Genomic DNA, 16,361 nt, shown 5'->3' with positions numbered 1-16,361 from the left:
AATTTTTCCTAAAAATACAAAGATATGTATCTCACAAATTTGGTCGGATAGCATTTCTACCTCATTTATTATGATTTATTAATAAAAAATCTAGATAATTTCTTGTCTCTCAAACAACAATGAAAAAACTTTCATCCGAGCTTATCTTGACACGAAGCCCGCATTTCTTATCTTATTTAACAAATCTTGTTATATCTCATCTTTCTTATCAAATGAACCCTAATAATTTACTTAAAATTGTTTTATCTTTAAAAATACCCTTTCGCAATATTTAAATTTGAACAATCCGATCTTTAACCATTTTATAGTGATCACGTCGCGATGAATTCAAACTTGAAATCTTTTGCCTCGAGCATTAATCTTTCTATGGATAAACCGCCATAAGTTCAAACCCATCTCACTCACTTTCTTTAGTATAGGATTGATGAGCGGTGGGACCCACAAGAAGCTGTGGTACAGTACAACTTATCAATGCACATGGCTGGCGACGCGTCAATACTATTACTACTACACACCCAAATCTCATTCCCTCATCTCTTAATTAGATTTTTAAAATATCAATATTGACCAATAATTACAATAATTGCTGTTTAATGTTATTTTATAAAGAAAAGCATTATTCTTCTACAATATTCCTCCAATCCCAAATGAAAAACAGACATAGGCATGTGAGTCGCCCATTTGGGCCTAGTTCATTGACCTACCACCGACACCTCCACTTTCTTAATTTTGAATTTTTTCTTGAACCAAAACATAATTCCCTTTTGCTTTTTGGACATATATGTTGTGGGTTATACTAATAATCCCTCCGTCCGCCAACAGTAGTCCCATTCTTTGGCGGCACTGATTTTAAGAAATGTTAAGAAAAGTGAATGAAAAAAGTTAATGGAATAAAGATCTCACTTGTAAATATTAGTTTTAAATGAAATATGAGTGGAATGAGTTAGTGGAATGTGTGACCTATTACCATTTATGGTAAAAGTAAACTAGGACTCTTATTCGCTGACGATCTAAACTCATGTTCGCGGACGGGAGTAATTATGCTATTAAGTTTTACTATGTGAAATAATTATAATCCTTACACGCATTGTTTACGCGTATAGAGATATATTTCATATACTAGTTTTTCATTAGTGGAAATGTGTAATCAATATTTGAAACACAACCTCTTTACACGCTGTAATCATTTCATATGCTGACTTTTACATACCCAATAATTCATTGCAATTTTCCCAAATCAAATTTTCCCTCTCTCACATTACAAATCACAGCCACAAAATTCTCTTCATTACACACAAATTAACATTCTTTTTTGCTTTTGCCCTCTTTTTTTAAATTAAATTTAAAATATTAGAAGCAATCCAATCTGTATCCCACTTTATATATCCCACTGGACCCTTTCATTCTTCAACAACATCACTCCCATTCTCTTCATCTCATCACTCAAAAAAAAAAAAAACTCCAAAACACATCACTTTTTTTCATCCTCCACCACCACAATGCCATCTCCGCCGCTGAGACTAGCGGCGCTCCTCCTATGCTTGGCCGCCGCCGCCGCCGACAGCCCCTACAGATTCTTTGATTGGAACGTCACCTACGGCACCATCTACCCTCTTGGAGTCCCTCAAAAGGTTCCTTTTTTCTTCTCTAGCTCTTGAAAAAGTTAATGTTTTTACTATATTTTGTGCATTGTATCAACAACCCTTTTTAAGTTGTCCAAAAGGGTGTTGGAATATGGTGATTTCTTGAATTTTTTATGATTTATGAATTATGATGCAGGGAATTTTGATAAATGGGCAATTTCCGGGGCCGGAAATTTACTCCGTCACCAACGATAACATCATTGTCAATGTGTACAACAGCTTGGATGAGCCTTTCCTCATTCATTGGTAACAAACAATCCACCTTTTTTTACACTTTTATGTGTGTTTATATACCAAAAACATTTCGTGCAATTTACTCAAAAAAACAACACATTCGTCCAAATTAGATCTAGATATATGTCTTGATGTCATAGACTCATGTGACTTAATTTTCTTCCACATTAATCGAATTGTAACATTATATGATGACCTTTGTAGTGCTAGTTACAAATATCGGAAAATCATGAATTTTGGTCGATTTCTGGTCAATATTGCACCGTTTAAAATTATTCGATTTATTATAACTTTGTCAATTTTTTCAATTATTACATTAATCAAATTGTAAGATTATATGATAACCATTGTAGACTTGTAGTAGTAGCATTACTAATTAGCTAGGATGACCTTATGTTCATAGCTTATACAAATATAGTATTTTAACATGATTTTTTAATCTACAAAAGTACTAATCTTTAATCTGTTCGAGAAAATTCCCCCTGATGAGGTGATATTTTAATGCAATTCACGAGCAACTGAGACTGTAATTAATATATATATTAATACTAGGGCGGTGGAGACACACACATAGCTATATATATTAATTACTATTACATCTATTACAATAAATTCTTACCTGCTAAAAGGGTAATACCTTTTCAATAATTGCAGCGGCTGAAGTCAAAACTTAAATTTTGTGATAAAAAACAATTTGTAGAGTTTGTATAATAAAGCTAATGTGGGGGAAATAGAAATAGGCACATGGATTTTAAACAATTATGAATGAATGCACATGGAGTGTTACATCATTAGTTTGTGTAGATCCAATTATTATCTTAAAGAGATTCCTACACTGCATTCCTAATTGTCAAATGTAGTAACAAAATATTTTTAATTATATCATCAAATTATTGAATAAGACCAATTTTGAGCTGTAATACAGCCAGAGGGGGCAGTTTTGATTTGTCATTTATCGAACTATGGTTTCTATTTATAGACAAATGATGCATTGTTTCTATTTTGTTGGACTATTGCATCTTTATGTTATTTCCTCGAAGATAGCAAAAAGGGTAGTAATAAATTTGAAATTAAAACTAGTGTCGCACCCGTGCGATTGCACTGTTGAACTGTCAAGACTAAAAGTTCAAATGTCGACAAAATTAGGAACGGAGTGCAGAACAGGAGGAACTCGTACGAGGACGGCGTGATCGGGACGACATGCCCGATTCCGCCGGGGCAGAACTTCACATACATACTTCAAATGAAGGATCAAATTGGGAGCTTCTTTTACTTCCCATCATTGGGAATGCACAAGGCTGCTGGTGGATTTGGAGGCATTAGGATCATGAGTAGGCCTCTAATTCCAGTCCCATTTGATCCACCAGCAGATGATTTCACCCTCTTAATTGGAGATTGGTACAAAAATAATCACACTGTAAGTATTTCCTTCGTCCCTGAAAATTTATTATTTATTTCCTTTTTCGTTTATCCCTAAAAATTTGTCACCTTTCACTTTTACCATTTTTGGTAATGGACCCCACATTCCACTAACTCATTCTCACCCATATTTTATTTTAAAACTAATATATAAAAGTAGGACCCATGTACCACTAACTTTTTCAATCCACTTTCTATTAAATTTCTTAAAACTCGTGACAGATCAAATGGTGACGAATTTTGGGGGAAGGAGGGAGTATCATTTTTTGCCTTTTATTTCCCATCTTTATTGTTGTTTATTAATACCATTAATGGAAAGATCATGGGAAATTAAGAAATGCTAGTTGTCACATCGTTGTCAAATACACTAGACATCATGTGCATATTCTTATAAATTTATGAATAAAAAATTACACTGAAATTCTTGAATTTTAAAGAGAAAAAATTGAGATGGGAAGAATATTATTTATTATATCCACGTTTTTAATATTTTTAATTTTAGAGTGTGTCGGTAACGTGGTGGGCCTGCCCATATCGGGCCGGGCCCATTTTTAGTAATTAATTACGGCCCATTTCTTTTAGTGGGCCTACCGAATTTACTGTGCATTTACTATATGCTCTTTTATTATACCAATCTGGCAATCTACTACTAAGGGTCTTGAAATGCTACATTTTATTAATTTCATAAATTGACGTTTCAATGTGACATATCTATAGATGTGGGTGAAGTGGGAAATAAATTTTGATAGAGTTATAGTACTATAGTAAATAAATGATTAATACCTAGTTAAACAATAAATCGTGTTTTAGATATATTTTCTGCGTCCGTCACTGATGATGACATGGTATGTTGCGATGTAGGTGTTGAAGACGATATTGGACAGGGGCAAGAAGCTGCCTTTCCCCCACGGCGTCCTGATCAACGGGCGCGGCCCTGGCGCCACCGCCTTCACGGTGGACCAAGGAAAGACGTACCGGCTGCGCATATGCAACGTGGGACTGCAGAACTCCCTCAACTTCCGGATCCAAGGGCACAAGATGAAGGTGGTGGAGATCGAGGGAACGCACACGCTCCAGATCAGCTACTCGTCTCTCGACGTCCACCTCGGCCAGTGCATGTCCGTGCTCATCACTGCGGACCAGCCCCCACAGAACTACTACGTGGTCGCCTCCACCCGCTTCACCTCCCAGGTCCTCAGCAACACCGCCTTCCTCAAATACTCCAGCTCCAACACCCCGGCATCCGGCCCACTCCCTGGTGGGCCCACCACTCAGATCGACTGGTCCCTCAACCAGGCCCGTTCCTTTAGGTACCGTACCGCACCACCCTACATTATATATTTAGTAACCCCAAGCACCCCCTAACTTTTTTTTTTTTGTTTGCAGGACTAACCTGACGGCGAGTGGGCCAAGGCCGAACCCGCAGGGGTCGTACCACTACGGCATGATCAACACTACCAAGACCATCAGGCTGGCCAGCTCGGCCAGCCAGGTGAACGGAAAACAGAGATACGCCCTCAACAGCGTGGCCTTTAAGGCGCCCGACACGCCCATGAAGCTTGCTGACTACTTCAAGATAGACGGTGTGTTCCGCGTTGGGAGCATCCCAGAGGCCCCCAATGGCGCAGGGATGTACGAGGACACATCGGTGTTGGGAGCGGACTACAGGACCTTCATCGAGATTGTTTTCGAGAACTACGAAAACATCGTGCAGAGCTACCATCTGGCTGGCTACTCCTTCTGGGTAGTAGGGTGAGCTCCCAAAACTAGCATTTTTCCAATTACGAGAGAAATAGACTAAAAAAGTGATCGGAGTATTATTAGTAGAAAACAGTCCAATCTCATTTGAGAGAAAAAAAAGTTACCGAAAATAGAAGTGACTATTTTTATGGGACGAAGTGAGTAATTGTAATATTAACAAATGGTTAAAATGTTGTGTGCAGAATGGATGGAGGGCAATGGAGCTCAAATAGCCGGAACCAGTACAACCTCCGGGACGCAGTCTCCCGTTGCACGGTGCAGGTGTACCCCAAGTCGTGGAGCGCGATCTACATAGCGCTAGACAACGTGGGGATGTGGAACTTGAGGTCGGAGTTCTGGGCGAGGCAGTACCTGGGACAGCAGACGTATCTGAGGGTTTACACGGCCTCAACCTCGTTGAGAGACGAGTATCCGATCCCCAAGAACGCGCTGCTCTGTGGCAGGGCCAAGGGAAGGCACACCCGCCCCATATGATTCGAGTAACGCAAAACACATTTCATTACGGCGTTGATGGTTTGCAGATCTAGGTTTCTTAAGAGTCAGCTACCACTCTTTTTTTTTTCCAATTCAGTTAATGTCCTTAGCTCAAGGTCAGGTCACCATTCTTTTTACTTTACAACTACTGGGATATTGTATCTTTCTTCTTATCAAGTTATATAGTATAATTTAATAAATTTCATTGTTTCAACCAATTCAATTGCCATTTTTTCTATCTCGGATGGGATCACTGGATATTAAGTTTTCTCAAAGTTAGTATTTTTCTCGTGACTAGACATTTTAACGTTGTGAAAGAAAATTAAATGACTTGTGACTAGTCCATGTTACTCCCTCCGTCCCACATTTGTGGTAACATTTAGTTATGGCACGGGTTTTAAGGAATTGGTGGAGTGTGTAATTAATGAAGTGAGAAGTGTAGTCTGTAATAAATGAAATGAGATGGTGGAGTGAGATGATGAAGTGTGTAATAAATGAAGTGAGTTGGTTGAAGGTGTAATTTTTTATTTTTATTTTTGTTTTTTATTTTTGTTTCCCAAATGAGTTTGGTTTTTTATTTTTGTTTTTTGATTTATTTTAATATAGATAATGGCATTTGGGTGTAATTTTAGTAAATAATTGGGTAAAATTTTATGTGTAAATATGGTAAATTCTAAATGTTACTCCAAATGTGGGACGAACTTTTATGGTAAAATGTTACTACAAATCTGGGACGGAGGGAATATATTTTAGTAAATACACATAGTAAAAAAATAATAAATTTGGTATTTACACTGACTTCATTTGGGTATAGATGCATGTATTTACAAAAATTTGGAAACTTTCATTTCAACTTGTGATTACTCTAGGTTACTCCCTCCGTCCCACTCAAGATGACCACATTCTTGAGTGGCACGGGATTTTAGGTGGAATAAAGTAGAGAGGAAAAAGGTAGTTGAATATTTTAATAAGGAGAGAGGAAAGAGGAGGTTGTTTCCAAAATTGGAAAGTGGTCATCTTGATTGGGACAAACAAAAAGGGAAAGGTGACCATCTTGAATAGGACGGAGGGAGTATATATTAGGAAGGACGAAATATTTAACTCCATAATTGATTAGCATGAATTTCATGAATTTCAAATAAATGGAGAAAACAAGCTTATCTCTCTTTAAAATGCAATGTGGAAGCATTTGTCTGGAACGAAGACCAGACATAGATAAATTATTAAATGTCTCAATACTAGAAATGCAATCATCTGTCCATTTAAATGAAGCAGAATAATAGTAAGAAATAAAATGTGATTCTGCACCTAGTGTCAAATTGGCTTTGTCTAGTCTGTCCAGGTTGCATCGACCACCTTCGCCATGAATGCATATCTATCCGCAGCTTCATCAATCTAAGATGCCGTTGTTTCAGATTAGACGTGTTTAACTTGGATTTACAAGTAAATTTGCATGAGTTAGTGGTACTTACAATTTTCTGAGTTGGCATTCCAGCTCCATGCCCAGCTTTCTGCTCTATCCGCCCGATAATTGGGTTCGTTTGAGGGCTCTTCTCTATGCTTGTGCATAGTTCATGTTGCATTGTCTGTAAGGAACCAATTTATAAAATGAAGAATGTAACAAGTGAAATTGTAACATTATCACCACAAATTGGTTTTATTTAACAATACAATGCAGCAGTAATTTTTTTTTTCCAGAAACAGTAGTATCAATATGTATCACAAATAAGATTCAAAAACCACACAAATAATGAACTTCAACTATGCTTTCCAAAGAATAATTTAGGCACAAAGTATTCATTTGAGTGAATATCAATCTCTCCCCAGTTTTCTAAGGTTCTCAAATTCCTCTAACGTGCAGCTTCCATTAAAATTATACTCCGTTCTATTACTTTTGGCAATCTTGACCATAAAGAAAGATGATAACCCAAGGTAGCCATATTAATCCCCACCCACCAAAAGGCAAACAAAGGTCAATTAACGAAAACACGACAATGAAAATAAAAGGTTCAATTGGTAAAACACCAACCGCTAATAACTTCAGTGAGTGCAGTGGGACAACGCGATCATCATGGTCAGCCGTCAATAACATAGTGGATGGATACTGAATGGCCTTATCAGATGGCTTATCCCAAGGTCTCCTCACATTATGCAGGGGTGAGTACCTAAAGGAAGAGAAAAGAACGAAATGTTATATGTTTAAAACATGTTTATAAATAAGCACATTTGCAACACTATTTGAAGTGTTTAAATTTGATGCAAATTTCTAATGTGCAGTTTAGGAGTAATAATGATTAATACTGAATTACTGCTTCAGATCCTAATCCAAATCACTCCCCCACATCCCCCGACCAACAGAAAATAACTATACTGGAAAAATCAAAAGCAGCGACCCAATTCATAATCTGAAGAAGTAAAATAGCTCACTTAATTTGCCAGTGGAACTCTTCCTCCTTATCGGAACAGCCATAGTCTGACGTCCACGCATGGCCTGGTTAACAGGAACAAATATCAAAATTTCGTAACATACAGAAGAATCTATAAAAGTAAAGATAATTTCCTAGTAAATGTTGCCTCACCAATAGTAAACTTGTGAAACCTCAACATGTCCATAACACCAACATGAGCAAGAGCACAGCCGAAAAGATCAGGTCTCTGCAATTAGAAAATTTCTAGACTGTTTACTTGTTGCTCATGTTGAACCAAATAGTTTAAAAGTTGTCAGAAATGGAACGAGATGCTACTTGATTGATACAAGCCCCAACAAGAAGTCCTCCATTGCTACCACCTTCAATGCATAACTTCGCGGGCTGTGTGTAACCAGCAGATATAAGATACTCAGCAGCTGATATAAAATCATCAAAGCAGTTCTGCTTCTTTGCAAGGGAACCAGCTTTATGCCATTCTTCTCCATACTCTCCTCCTCCGCGTATGTTTGCGATGCAAAAGACTAAATCTAAATGCTTTGTAATCAGAATACGACTGGCAGAAAAGTATGGGGTAATACTGATATTAAATCCACCATATCCATAAAGTAAGCAAGGATGTGAACCATCCAGGCGAAGACCCTTTCTAGCCACTACAAAGATTGGGATTTTAGTACCATCTTTACTGGTGACAAAAACCTGAAAAGGGTATACATTGATCAAGGATGGTATAAAAAAGAAATGCAAGGATACAGAACAACAAATGTCAAGTCTCTTTCTACCCAATACCCCTAGAAATCAGCAGATACTCTCGTTTTATTTGACACAACAGATCACCAAACTTTACAAAAGCATAAGGAAATCTGTGAAAGACAACATTGAGTAGATTCTTCATCCTTGGGAATTATGAATAGCAATACTTCACATGAATCTTAAAAGTCAAATGTGCACTGCCCTACTCAATCTAATACTCACACTCACTCTCACTCAACTCTATTAGCCAGACTCTAAGGACAAAGGACCGGTGATATTATACTTGAAAAATTCTATTTTTTTTGGGGGGTGGGGGGGGGGGGGTTAGGGAGAAGGAATCTGGATGTTCCTCCAGAATAAACGAGCAAGTGGTTTCCGCATCAGTAACATGACTTCATTGCATTTCATTAAATAATTATTTACCTGATTGGCTTCAAATTCGGTCCTGTCAAAGCCGGGGACCACTATTTCTCTGAAGACTTTCATGTCTGGTACATCACCTTCCAACTTGCACATATATATAATTCCAGGGACTAGGAAGCTTGTAAATCCAATAAAGATTATGCTGTCTTTGCGTCGAGCAGAAATTTCAGATACAGTTCCAATATCAAGTGGTAAATGGTGCAACAGGTCACCTGTTTTCAGGTCCCTTATTTGCAAAACATTTTTCACATCGCTTAAATAATTCACAACTATCCGATTGCCACTTACAGCTGAGGCAGATTCAAGCACGTCCTTTTTATCTTCTTGAAGTACAACAGTCCAGGAATTAGGTTCTTTTAGATCAACTCGTACAAGTTTGTATCTTGGAGCATCTTTATTTGTGAGGAAGGTGAAAACAGTCTCGTCATTTGCAACATAGTGATAGGAAGCATCAAAGTTATCAACAAGCTTTACGAAAGGTAGCAACTCCTCTTTCCCCCTACAACCTTCAAGTCCTTTAGAGAGCAATGATAGATCACAGTAATAAACCTTGTTGACTGGGTCACAACTTTCTCCAATGTACAAAAGAACATACTGCAAATTCCATATGAAAAATCACTATCGAGTTTGAACAGTAGATCATGGGAATCATTTTGCATTTACAGGGTTAATTCAAGAGCAAAACAAAATTTGTGATTAAAACTATGATATTACAGAAAACCCTCTTCATATTTATCCCTTGATCTTGTTTCATGTTTACTCGCTACTATATTTTACCTATAATTATGAATCAAAGTCAAATATAGATAAAGTTTAGCATGTCATTCATTAACAATCAAGATATTTATCTATCTACAATATATAATCTATTTTGACAAATAACCTTGTAAACTTAGTGCTATAGCAAAGAAATTTTTTAAGTGTATGGCCAAATCAAATCACAATGTTGGTTGTTATTTAAAAGTAACCCTCCAAAATGCTGACAAGTAAAAGTTTCAGTACCTTCCCATCTTCCGTGACTGAAGCAGAATGTGAATGTTTGGGATTATCATGATCCCTCCAACATAAGATATCTTCAGACTGATTGGTACCCAAGAAATGATAATACACTTCTTGGTTTAAGTTGGAATGGGTCTCTGTGCCTGCATCTAAATTCTCTCCATCTCTTCAAAACAAACCATCAAACATCTACATTAGAAGCTACCAATGAAAAGTACAAATGAATAGTATGAACATGAATTATGAACAGTAGTTCTGAAGAAATGGTTTAGTCAAAATTATATTGTAAAAAGAAATAGCTTTGATATGCATATAATTGAGATGTATATATTTATGGTAAAAGGATAATCTTTCATCAGAAAACAAATCAGAACATCCAATTCAAGGAGATTTTATAATGTTTCTTTGACATAAAGTACCACTTACTTAGGAGCTGGATAACGGCTGTAGAAAAAACCCTTGCCATCATGCGTCCAACTAATACCCGAAAACTTAACCTGATACAAATATACGAATCAGGCATCGCAAACATAATAAGCATTGCGTTACAATGCCAGCATATCTAAAATAACTCTAAGTTGGATCATTGTAAGATAAAATTACATAGCAAATATCTGTCCATAAACTTTACCCATGAAACGACATCAGGCTCAGTTGTCTTATCATCAATCTTGATAACTTTAATGGTCACCCAATCACTTCCACTTGAACTAGTGCCATAGGCCAAGTACTTCCCATCCTCACTAACTGCATATTCACTCAGCGCCACAGTTCCATCATCACTTAACGTGTTCGGGTCGAGCAAAACCTCAGGTTTCCCTTCCAAACTATCCTGCAATGCCAAAACACTTGAATTTCAACATCCATGAAATGCCATCACAGTTTTTAGAAGTCAAGCAAGCTACAATCTTAACAAACAGACCTGAACATAGAGAACCGTCTGCGGCTGTAAACCGGTATTATGGAAGTAAAAGTACCTATCACCAACCCTAAACGGAGCATTGTACTTGGGGAAATCAGACAATTTAGTAAGCTTTTCACGAAGCTTTTCTCTTGTTTCGCAAGTATTGAGCACGGATTCGGTCAATTTCATCTGCTTTTCAACAAACTCTCTCGTCTCCGCCGAATCAGGATCCTCAAGCCTAATCAAATTCAATCCAAATACATCATACAACCAAAACATCCACCCTAATACCAATACCAAATCTGGAAATTAACTTGAACGAGCTGAAACTATACATCCATAACGAATTCGCAATTAACAGGAGTTAATTAGATGTTTTTAACCATAAAAAAAGGTTCAATTAGAATTACCAGCGGTAGGGGTCAGGGACGCTAACGCGATCCTCAAGCCTAATCAAATTCAATCCAAATACATCATATAATCTAAACATCCACCCTAAGACCAACACCTAATCTGGAAATTAACTTGAACGAGCTGAAACTATACATCCATAACGAATTCGCAATTAGCAGGAGTTAATTAGAGGTTGAATTAGAATTACCAGCGGTAGGGGTCGGGGACGCTAACGCCGTGATAATTATCGACGACGGAGTCGTCGCGACGAGCGACGGAGTAGTGGAGAATGCGGTCGACGGCGGAGAGCGATGCCATTGGCGAAGATGTTGAGGGAGAAATAGAGTTGCAGAATAAGGTTTTTCGCAGATGTCTATTAGAAGTAGAGACGGAGAGAGTGAGAGTGCGGAAATATCTAAGGCGGCGCGTGAATGCGAGTGGAGTTGACGAGGAGACAATTGCGAGCGCGTGGCGAGTGCATAATAACATCTTTGATACGTATCAAATTCATATTTGGTTTTAGATTATAATAAATCGTGAGATTTTAAGTATTGAAGTGTTTAATTTACGTATCATTAGGTTTTTATTTGCTTGTTTATGAATTTAAATTTAAATATTTAGGAAGGAGTATTTTTGTTATTTATAGTGTTATTTATTTTAATTTTATAAATTGAATGAGAATTAAAGATATTGAATTGTAGTATGAATAGCGATAATTATAAAAGTTGTGGCTTAAACATTGAGGCAAATGATAACTTGTAGGGGTGGCAAATCGTGCGTGTTGCGTCGTTATCGTGTCGACACGATAACAACAAACACGAACACGGCCCGTTAAGAAAACTCTAAACACGAACACGAACACGACCCGCTATCCTCAGACACGAACACGACACGAACCACTTCGGGTCAACACGACACGATAACAACACATATATGACACGACACAATAACGACACTATAATAATAATATTATAATATATAAATATTATTTCTAATATTAAATATTAAATTTTAAAATAAATAAAAATAATAATAATATTATAATATATTAATCTTATTTCTTAACGTGTAACACGAACACGACACGAAGTTTTCGTGTCCTTATCGTAGACACGAACCCAATAAGCTTTGACACATACCCATTAATTTCGTGTGGATTCGTGTCGTGTTATCGTGTCGTGCCAAAAATTGTCATCCCTAATAATATGGTATAGTTTTAAAATGTATGGGTTGTGGACTTGGGTATTTCTATAGTGCAAAACAAATTATCTTTTGAGTTAAATGGGCCAAACACTTGTTATCCACCTATACAAATAAAGAGGCCCAATAACACGGCCCAAAAGAGCCGGACTTGATAGCTTATATGACTGATTGTATATACTTTTGCTAATTGCAATGCACCAATGCTGATGATGTTGAATTTAACTTTATTTAGTTTCTCGCATCCAAGCTTATGATGCTCATGAAGGACGGAACGTGGACAAGGGAAACGATGTTGTCGAGCACAACGATCACATTCGATCAAGGGAGTGACTACTTGAAACCCTAGGTAGCAAATTAGGGTATCGGTATATTTTTAATTTTTGAATAAAAATCTAGACCCTACAATTCAACTCTCTTTTGCATTTTAAAAAAAATCGACAAAGAAAACCCTGAACGAAACTTATATTCATGCTTGGCCCAAGCCCAACTGAAATATAAATTTCAAACTTAATAGTAGAATAATTATAAAATAACACCTACGACTATTCTCTTCCGGTTCCTCACGAGCCAACCTACTCGTGCCGTGCATTGACACTATCATTTGTATAATTCGATTTTATATTTGACGTTGGGGTCAATCTCTTCTGCTTCCTCACGAGTCAACCTACTTGTGCCGTGCATAGACACTATCATTTGTAAATTCGATTTTATAAACTGTCAGGAATGTCGACGTCGGCAGTATTAGTTCGGTATTGTCTACTTTTGCTCAAGCCCGCACGGATTTGTTTTTGGACACTCCCAAATTGCCTCAAACTGATTAGGGGTTGGACAGAATTATATACACCTTCCAACTTCTCTCAGACTTCCGACGTGGGATGAGTTTGTACATAACATAAACAACTAATTAAATCACGCTAATAGACTATATAAATCACAATTATAGGTAGACATAATTTAGTTTTTTTTAATTCTGCCATTTATTGTGTTTCTTGTTGTAGTAACTTTTATACCTTGATTTGTGTCGCAATAAACAGTGTAGCAGTTTGACTCTGCGGCTGCGATCAATTACTTTGACTGGAAAGTGGAAACTGAACAACTTTTTTGAATCTAGTTTCCTTTTATGGGAGAGGAGAAAAATTGGCCTACTTTAGTCAAATAAATAAAAAAAATTAAGACACTGATTATAATGTGTTTGTTTACGGTAAATGACATTGCATCATCAGGTTTGGAAAGCGTGACTAAACATAATTAATGTGAAAACAAGTAGTGCTTGTGTTGAATTTTCCAATTCAAGATTTAATTGAACTTCTAGGGCAATGATTCAGATGCTAAAAATATTCCTTTTTTTCTAAAAAAAAATATAAACTTTATATTTCCATATTAATTCGATGAAACCAAAAGAGTTTTCATATTTCATGTTATTCTATTTAACCACACCATCCACATACCTCCATCCAACCAACCCTAATGAAGAACAAGACTCTCAAACTTGACCCATAGCAAAAATCGATATTCGCATCACACAACAACGACAACAACAACAGTCTTCGCCACATATATATACTTGCTTCGAAATATAATACACTTCCATCTCCCATCTCCACTTATTTTCCGCCCCCTCCGATGAGCTCAACACCAACAAGGAAGACCATTCAAATCCCAACTTCAACCGACTACATAAGAGCTACAAATCATGTCATATTTTCAATTAAATAAAAGCAAAAACACCTATAGAAACACAAACACATCAAACCTCAAATATATGCTTATTTTAATGAAATTGTGTTATTTTAAGCATAACCAAGCGACATATCATCAGACATTTTGTCCACATTAGAGATTATGGAGAGTGAGTATACAAGAAAAAGAAAAAACGTGAATGATTTGCCTGAATTTTTTACTAGGAATAGTATAAGGTATCAATTTTGATTGCAGTTTTTCATTTGGAAATTTGTACGTTTTACAAAATTTATAATTAGCGTAATTTGGATGCATCATATATAAACGACGTGAATGACATTTTGAGTACCCCTATATAAAATGGAGTAGATGATATATACATGTACAAAGTATACATGTATGGGTATATTTTTCATGTTTGTAGGAGTATTTGTTATTTGGAAAAAATTAAGACCATAAAACACTAATTACTTATGAAGAGCATATTTATCTTCTGTATTAATTCTTACACGAGCATGTAATAGATATTCATCATAATTAGCCCTACTTTTCAATCATCCAAATGCCAAAATATCTATACCCAATAATTTAAAGCCAAGAGACTAATGAAAGAAGAGAGTATTAATCTTGTTTTTAGTAATAATACGATTGAATTAAGTTGCTAGGTTGCCCTTTAAATCGATTCTTGTGTATTGTCAGCTCTTTAATTTGAATTTATATAATATCATTGATTGTCTATTTGAAAAGTTAATTCGTACCTTGCACAGGACACAAGAATGGTTCTTAAAGAAATTAGGTGTTCAACAAAGAGGTAAAGAGGTAAGAAAATGAAAAAATTAGTAGTTGCATTAAGTGAAATTGGAAAATGAGATGGATTTAGATGTCAGAAAATAAATATAGAAGGTTGGGAATAGAAGAGAATATAAATGAGGAGCAGCTGCTACAATTAACAATACCTACTGTCTTTAGTACTATAGTTTAATGGCGTATGTCAGAAACTCAATGATGAGTCTACGTATGTAAATGTTCATACCATCATCTCTGCAATCCCTAATTATATTCCAACCCTACCACCATCTTCTCTCCCACCTTTCAATTTTTCTGCAAATCAACCCATAAACAGAAATCTCCTTGGAATGCAAAACAATAACCATGCTCTAAAATGTCTTACTATGTTACTTTACCTCAGAAACAAAATACTATGTTGAACACATTTTTCTTTATCAAAACTTTATGGAAAGAGGAAAAAAGAAGAAAGCAAAACAAATTTTCACTTAGAAAGTTAGAAAATGCTCAAGTTTGAAGCCCTTTTTAGTTAATCTTTGATTTGGGAGTAATAAATTAAGATGTCACAAAGAAGCTAGGGTTGTAGGTTTTTGAAATCAAACATATATAGTACTACTTCACAGCAAAATTTGAAGATGGATTTCTTCAATTTTCATTTGCATGGCACAAATTAAATCAACAAAAGAATCATGAATAATAGTAAGTACTTAATAATACTACTATATGTTACCTTGATCTACAAAGAGGAAGCAAATTTCACGAGGGTTTTGCAAAGAGAATCCAACGGAGCTCAGTTGGCAGTATGCCCACCTCCTAACCTCAAGTTATGATTTTGTTGGATTCTGAAAAAGAATGAAGGAGGTGGACAGAATGCCAATAATCTCTGTAAGAAACCCTTTGACAAACCCTCCATGAATCAAGAATTCCATAGAATTTGGTATGAGGTGATACAAGAATAGGGGCAGTTAGGTACACTATTTAAGAGGGGAGGAGAGGCCTCAATATCACAGCTAATAAGAGAGGTCTAGTGAGAGAGAGAGAGAGAGAGAGAAGTGTCTAATTAAGTCTAATTAAAGATTTAATTAAGATCATTTTAACTTAGGCATGAGATACTCCTTCCGTTCCAGAGTAACTGAGGCATATCTTTTCGGCACGGAGATAAAGAAAAATTGTGTTGAATGAGTTAAGTAAAAGGAGAATAAAGTAGAAAATGAAAAAGGTAGAGAGATGAATACGATAAAAAAGTAAGAGAGTGAAGTAGGT

At 36.3% G+C, this 16,361-nt stretch overlaps 2 protein-coding genes and 1 long non-coding RNA gene across 4 annotated transcripts; 1 reads left to right on the top strand and 2 right to left on the bottom strand.

The window, feature by feature from the left end:
- Positions 1-1,403: 1,403 nt before the first annotated feature.
- LOC125222062 (L-ascorbate oxidase homolog) lies at positions 1,404-5,749 on the top strand. The gene is made up of 6 exons (XM_048124470.1): positions 1,404-1,631; positions 1,780-1,889; positions 3,024-3,294; positions 4,158-4,606; positions 4,683-5,048; positions 5,240-5,749. The coding sequence occupies exons 1-6, from the start codon at positions 1,500-1,502 to the stop codon at positions 5,529-5,531; spliced, it is 1,620 nt and encodes a 539-aa protein (XP_047980427.1). The 5' UTR covers positions 1,404-1,499; the 3' UTR covers positions 5,532-5,749.
- A 925-nt stretch (positions 5,750-6,674) lies between these two features.
- LOC125222671 (prolyl endopeptidase-like) lies at positions 6,675-11,895 on the bottom strand. The gene is made up of 12 exons (XM_048125412.1): positions 11,638-11,895; positions 11,055-11,274; positions 10,764-10,964; positions 10,559-10,629; positions 10,136-10,298; positions 9,134-9,727; positions 8,276-8,656; positions 8,111-8,186; positions 7,959-8,022; positions 7,561-7,696; positions 7,004-7,117; positions 6,675-6,926 (listed from the first exon to the last, which is right to left on the bottom strand). The coding sequence occupies exons 1-12, from the start codon at positions 11,745-11,747 to the stop codon at positions 6,861-6,863; spliced, it is 2,196 nt and encodes a 731-aa protein (XP_047981369.1). The 5' UTR covers positions 11,748-11,895; the 3' UTR covers positions 6,675-6,860.
- A 2,098-nt stretch (positions 11,896-13,993) lies between these two features.
- On the bottom strand, positions 13,994-16,120 carry LOC125224392. Of its 2 annotated transcripts, none has more exons than XR_007176871.1 (2): positions 15,829-16,120; positions 13,994-14,316 (listed from the first exon to the last, which is right to left on the bottom strand). It is a non-coding gene; the product is annotated as an uncharacterized LOC125224392 (long non-coding RNA). The 2 variants fall into 2 exon arrangements; XR_007176872.1 differs by having other exon boundaries at positions 13,994-14,305.
- Between the last annotated feature and the right edge of the window lie 241 nt (positions 16,121-16,361).

This window comes from Salvia hispanica, chromosome 4 (genome assembly GCF_023119035.1).
Source record: "Salvia hispanica cultivar TCC Black 2014 chromosome 4, UniMelb_Shisp_WGS_1.0, whole genome shotgun sequence".
Classification (NCBI taxonomy): Eukaryota; Viridiplantae; Streptophyta; class Magnoliopsida; order Lamiales; family Lamiaceae; genus Salvia; species Salvia hispanica.
Note: the sequence above shows the minus strand (reverse complement) of the source record. Positions and strands in the feature narration are given on the sequence as shown.

Bases quoted from the DNA above. Each gene is read 5' to 3' on its own strand.
- LOC125222062 (XM_048124470.1), top strand. From the start codon at position 1,500: ATGCCATCTCCGCCGCTGAGACTAGCGGCGCTCCTCCTATGCTTGGCC. The intron at 1,632-1,779 runs GTTCCTTTTTTC...ATTATGATGCAG, and splicing joins CTCTTGGAGTCCCTCAAAAG to GGAATTTTGATAAATGGGCA. The intron at 5,049-5,239 runs GTGAGCTCCCAA...TGTTGTGTGCAG, and splicing joins TACTCCTTCTGGGTAGTAGG to AATGGATGGAGGGCAATGGA.
- LOC125222671 (XM_048125412.1), bottom strand. From the start codon at position 11,747: ATGGCATCGCTCTCCGCCGTCGACCGCATTCTCCACTACTCCGTCGCT. The intron at 10,630-10,763 runs GTAAAGTTTATG...TATTTGTATCAG, and splicing joins AGCCTGATGTCGTTTCATGG to GTTAAGTTTTCGGGTATTAG. The intron at 8,187-8,275 runs GTAGCATCTCGT...TTCTAATTGCAG, and splicing joins TTGGGGCTTGTATCAATCAA to AGACCTGATCTTTTCGGCTG.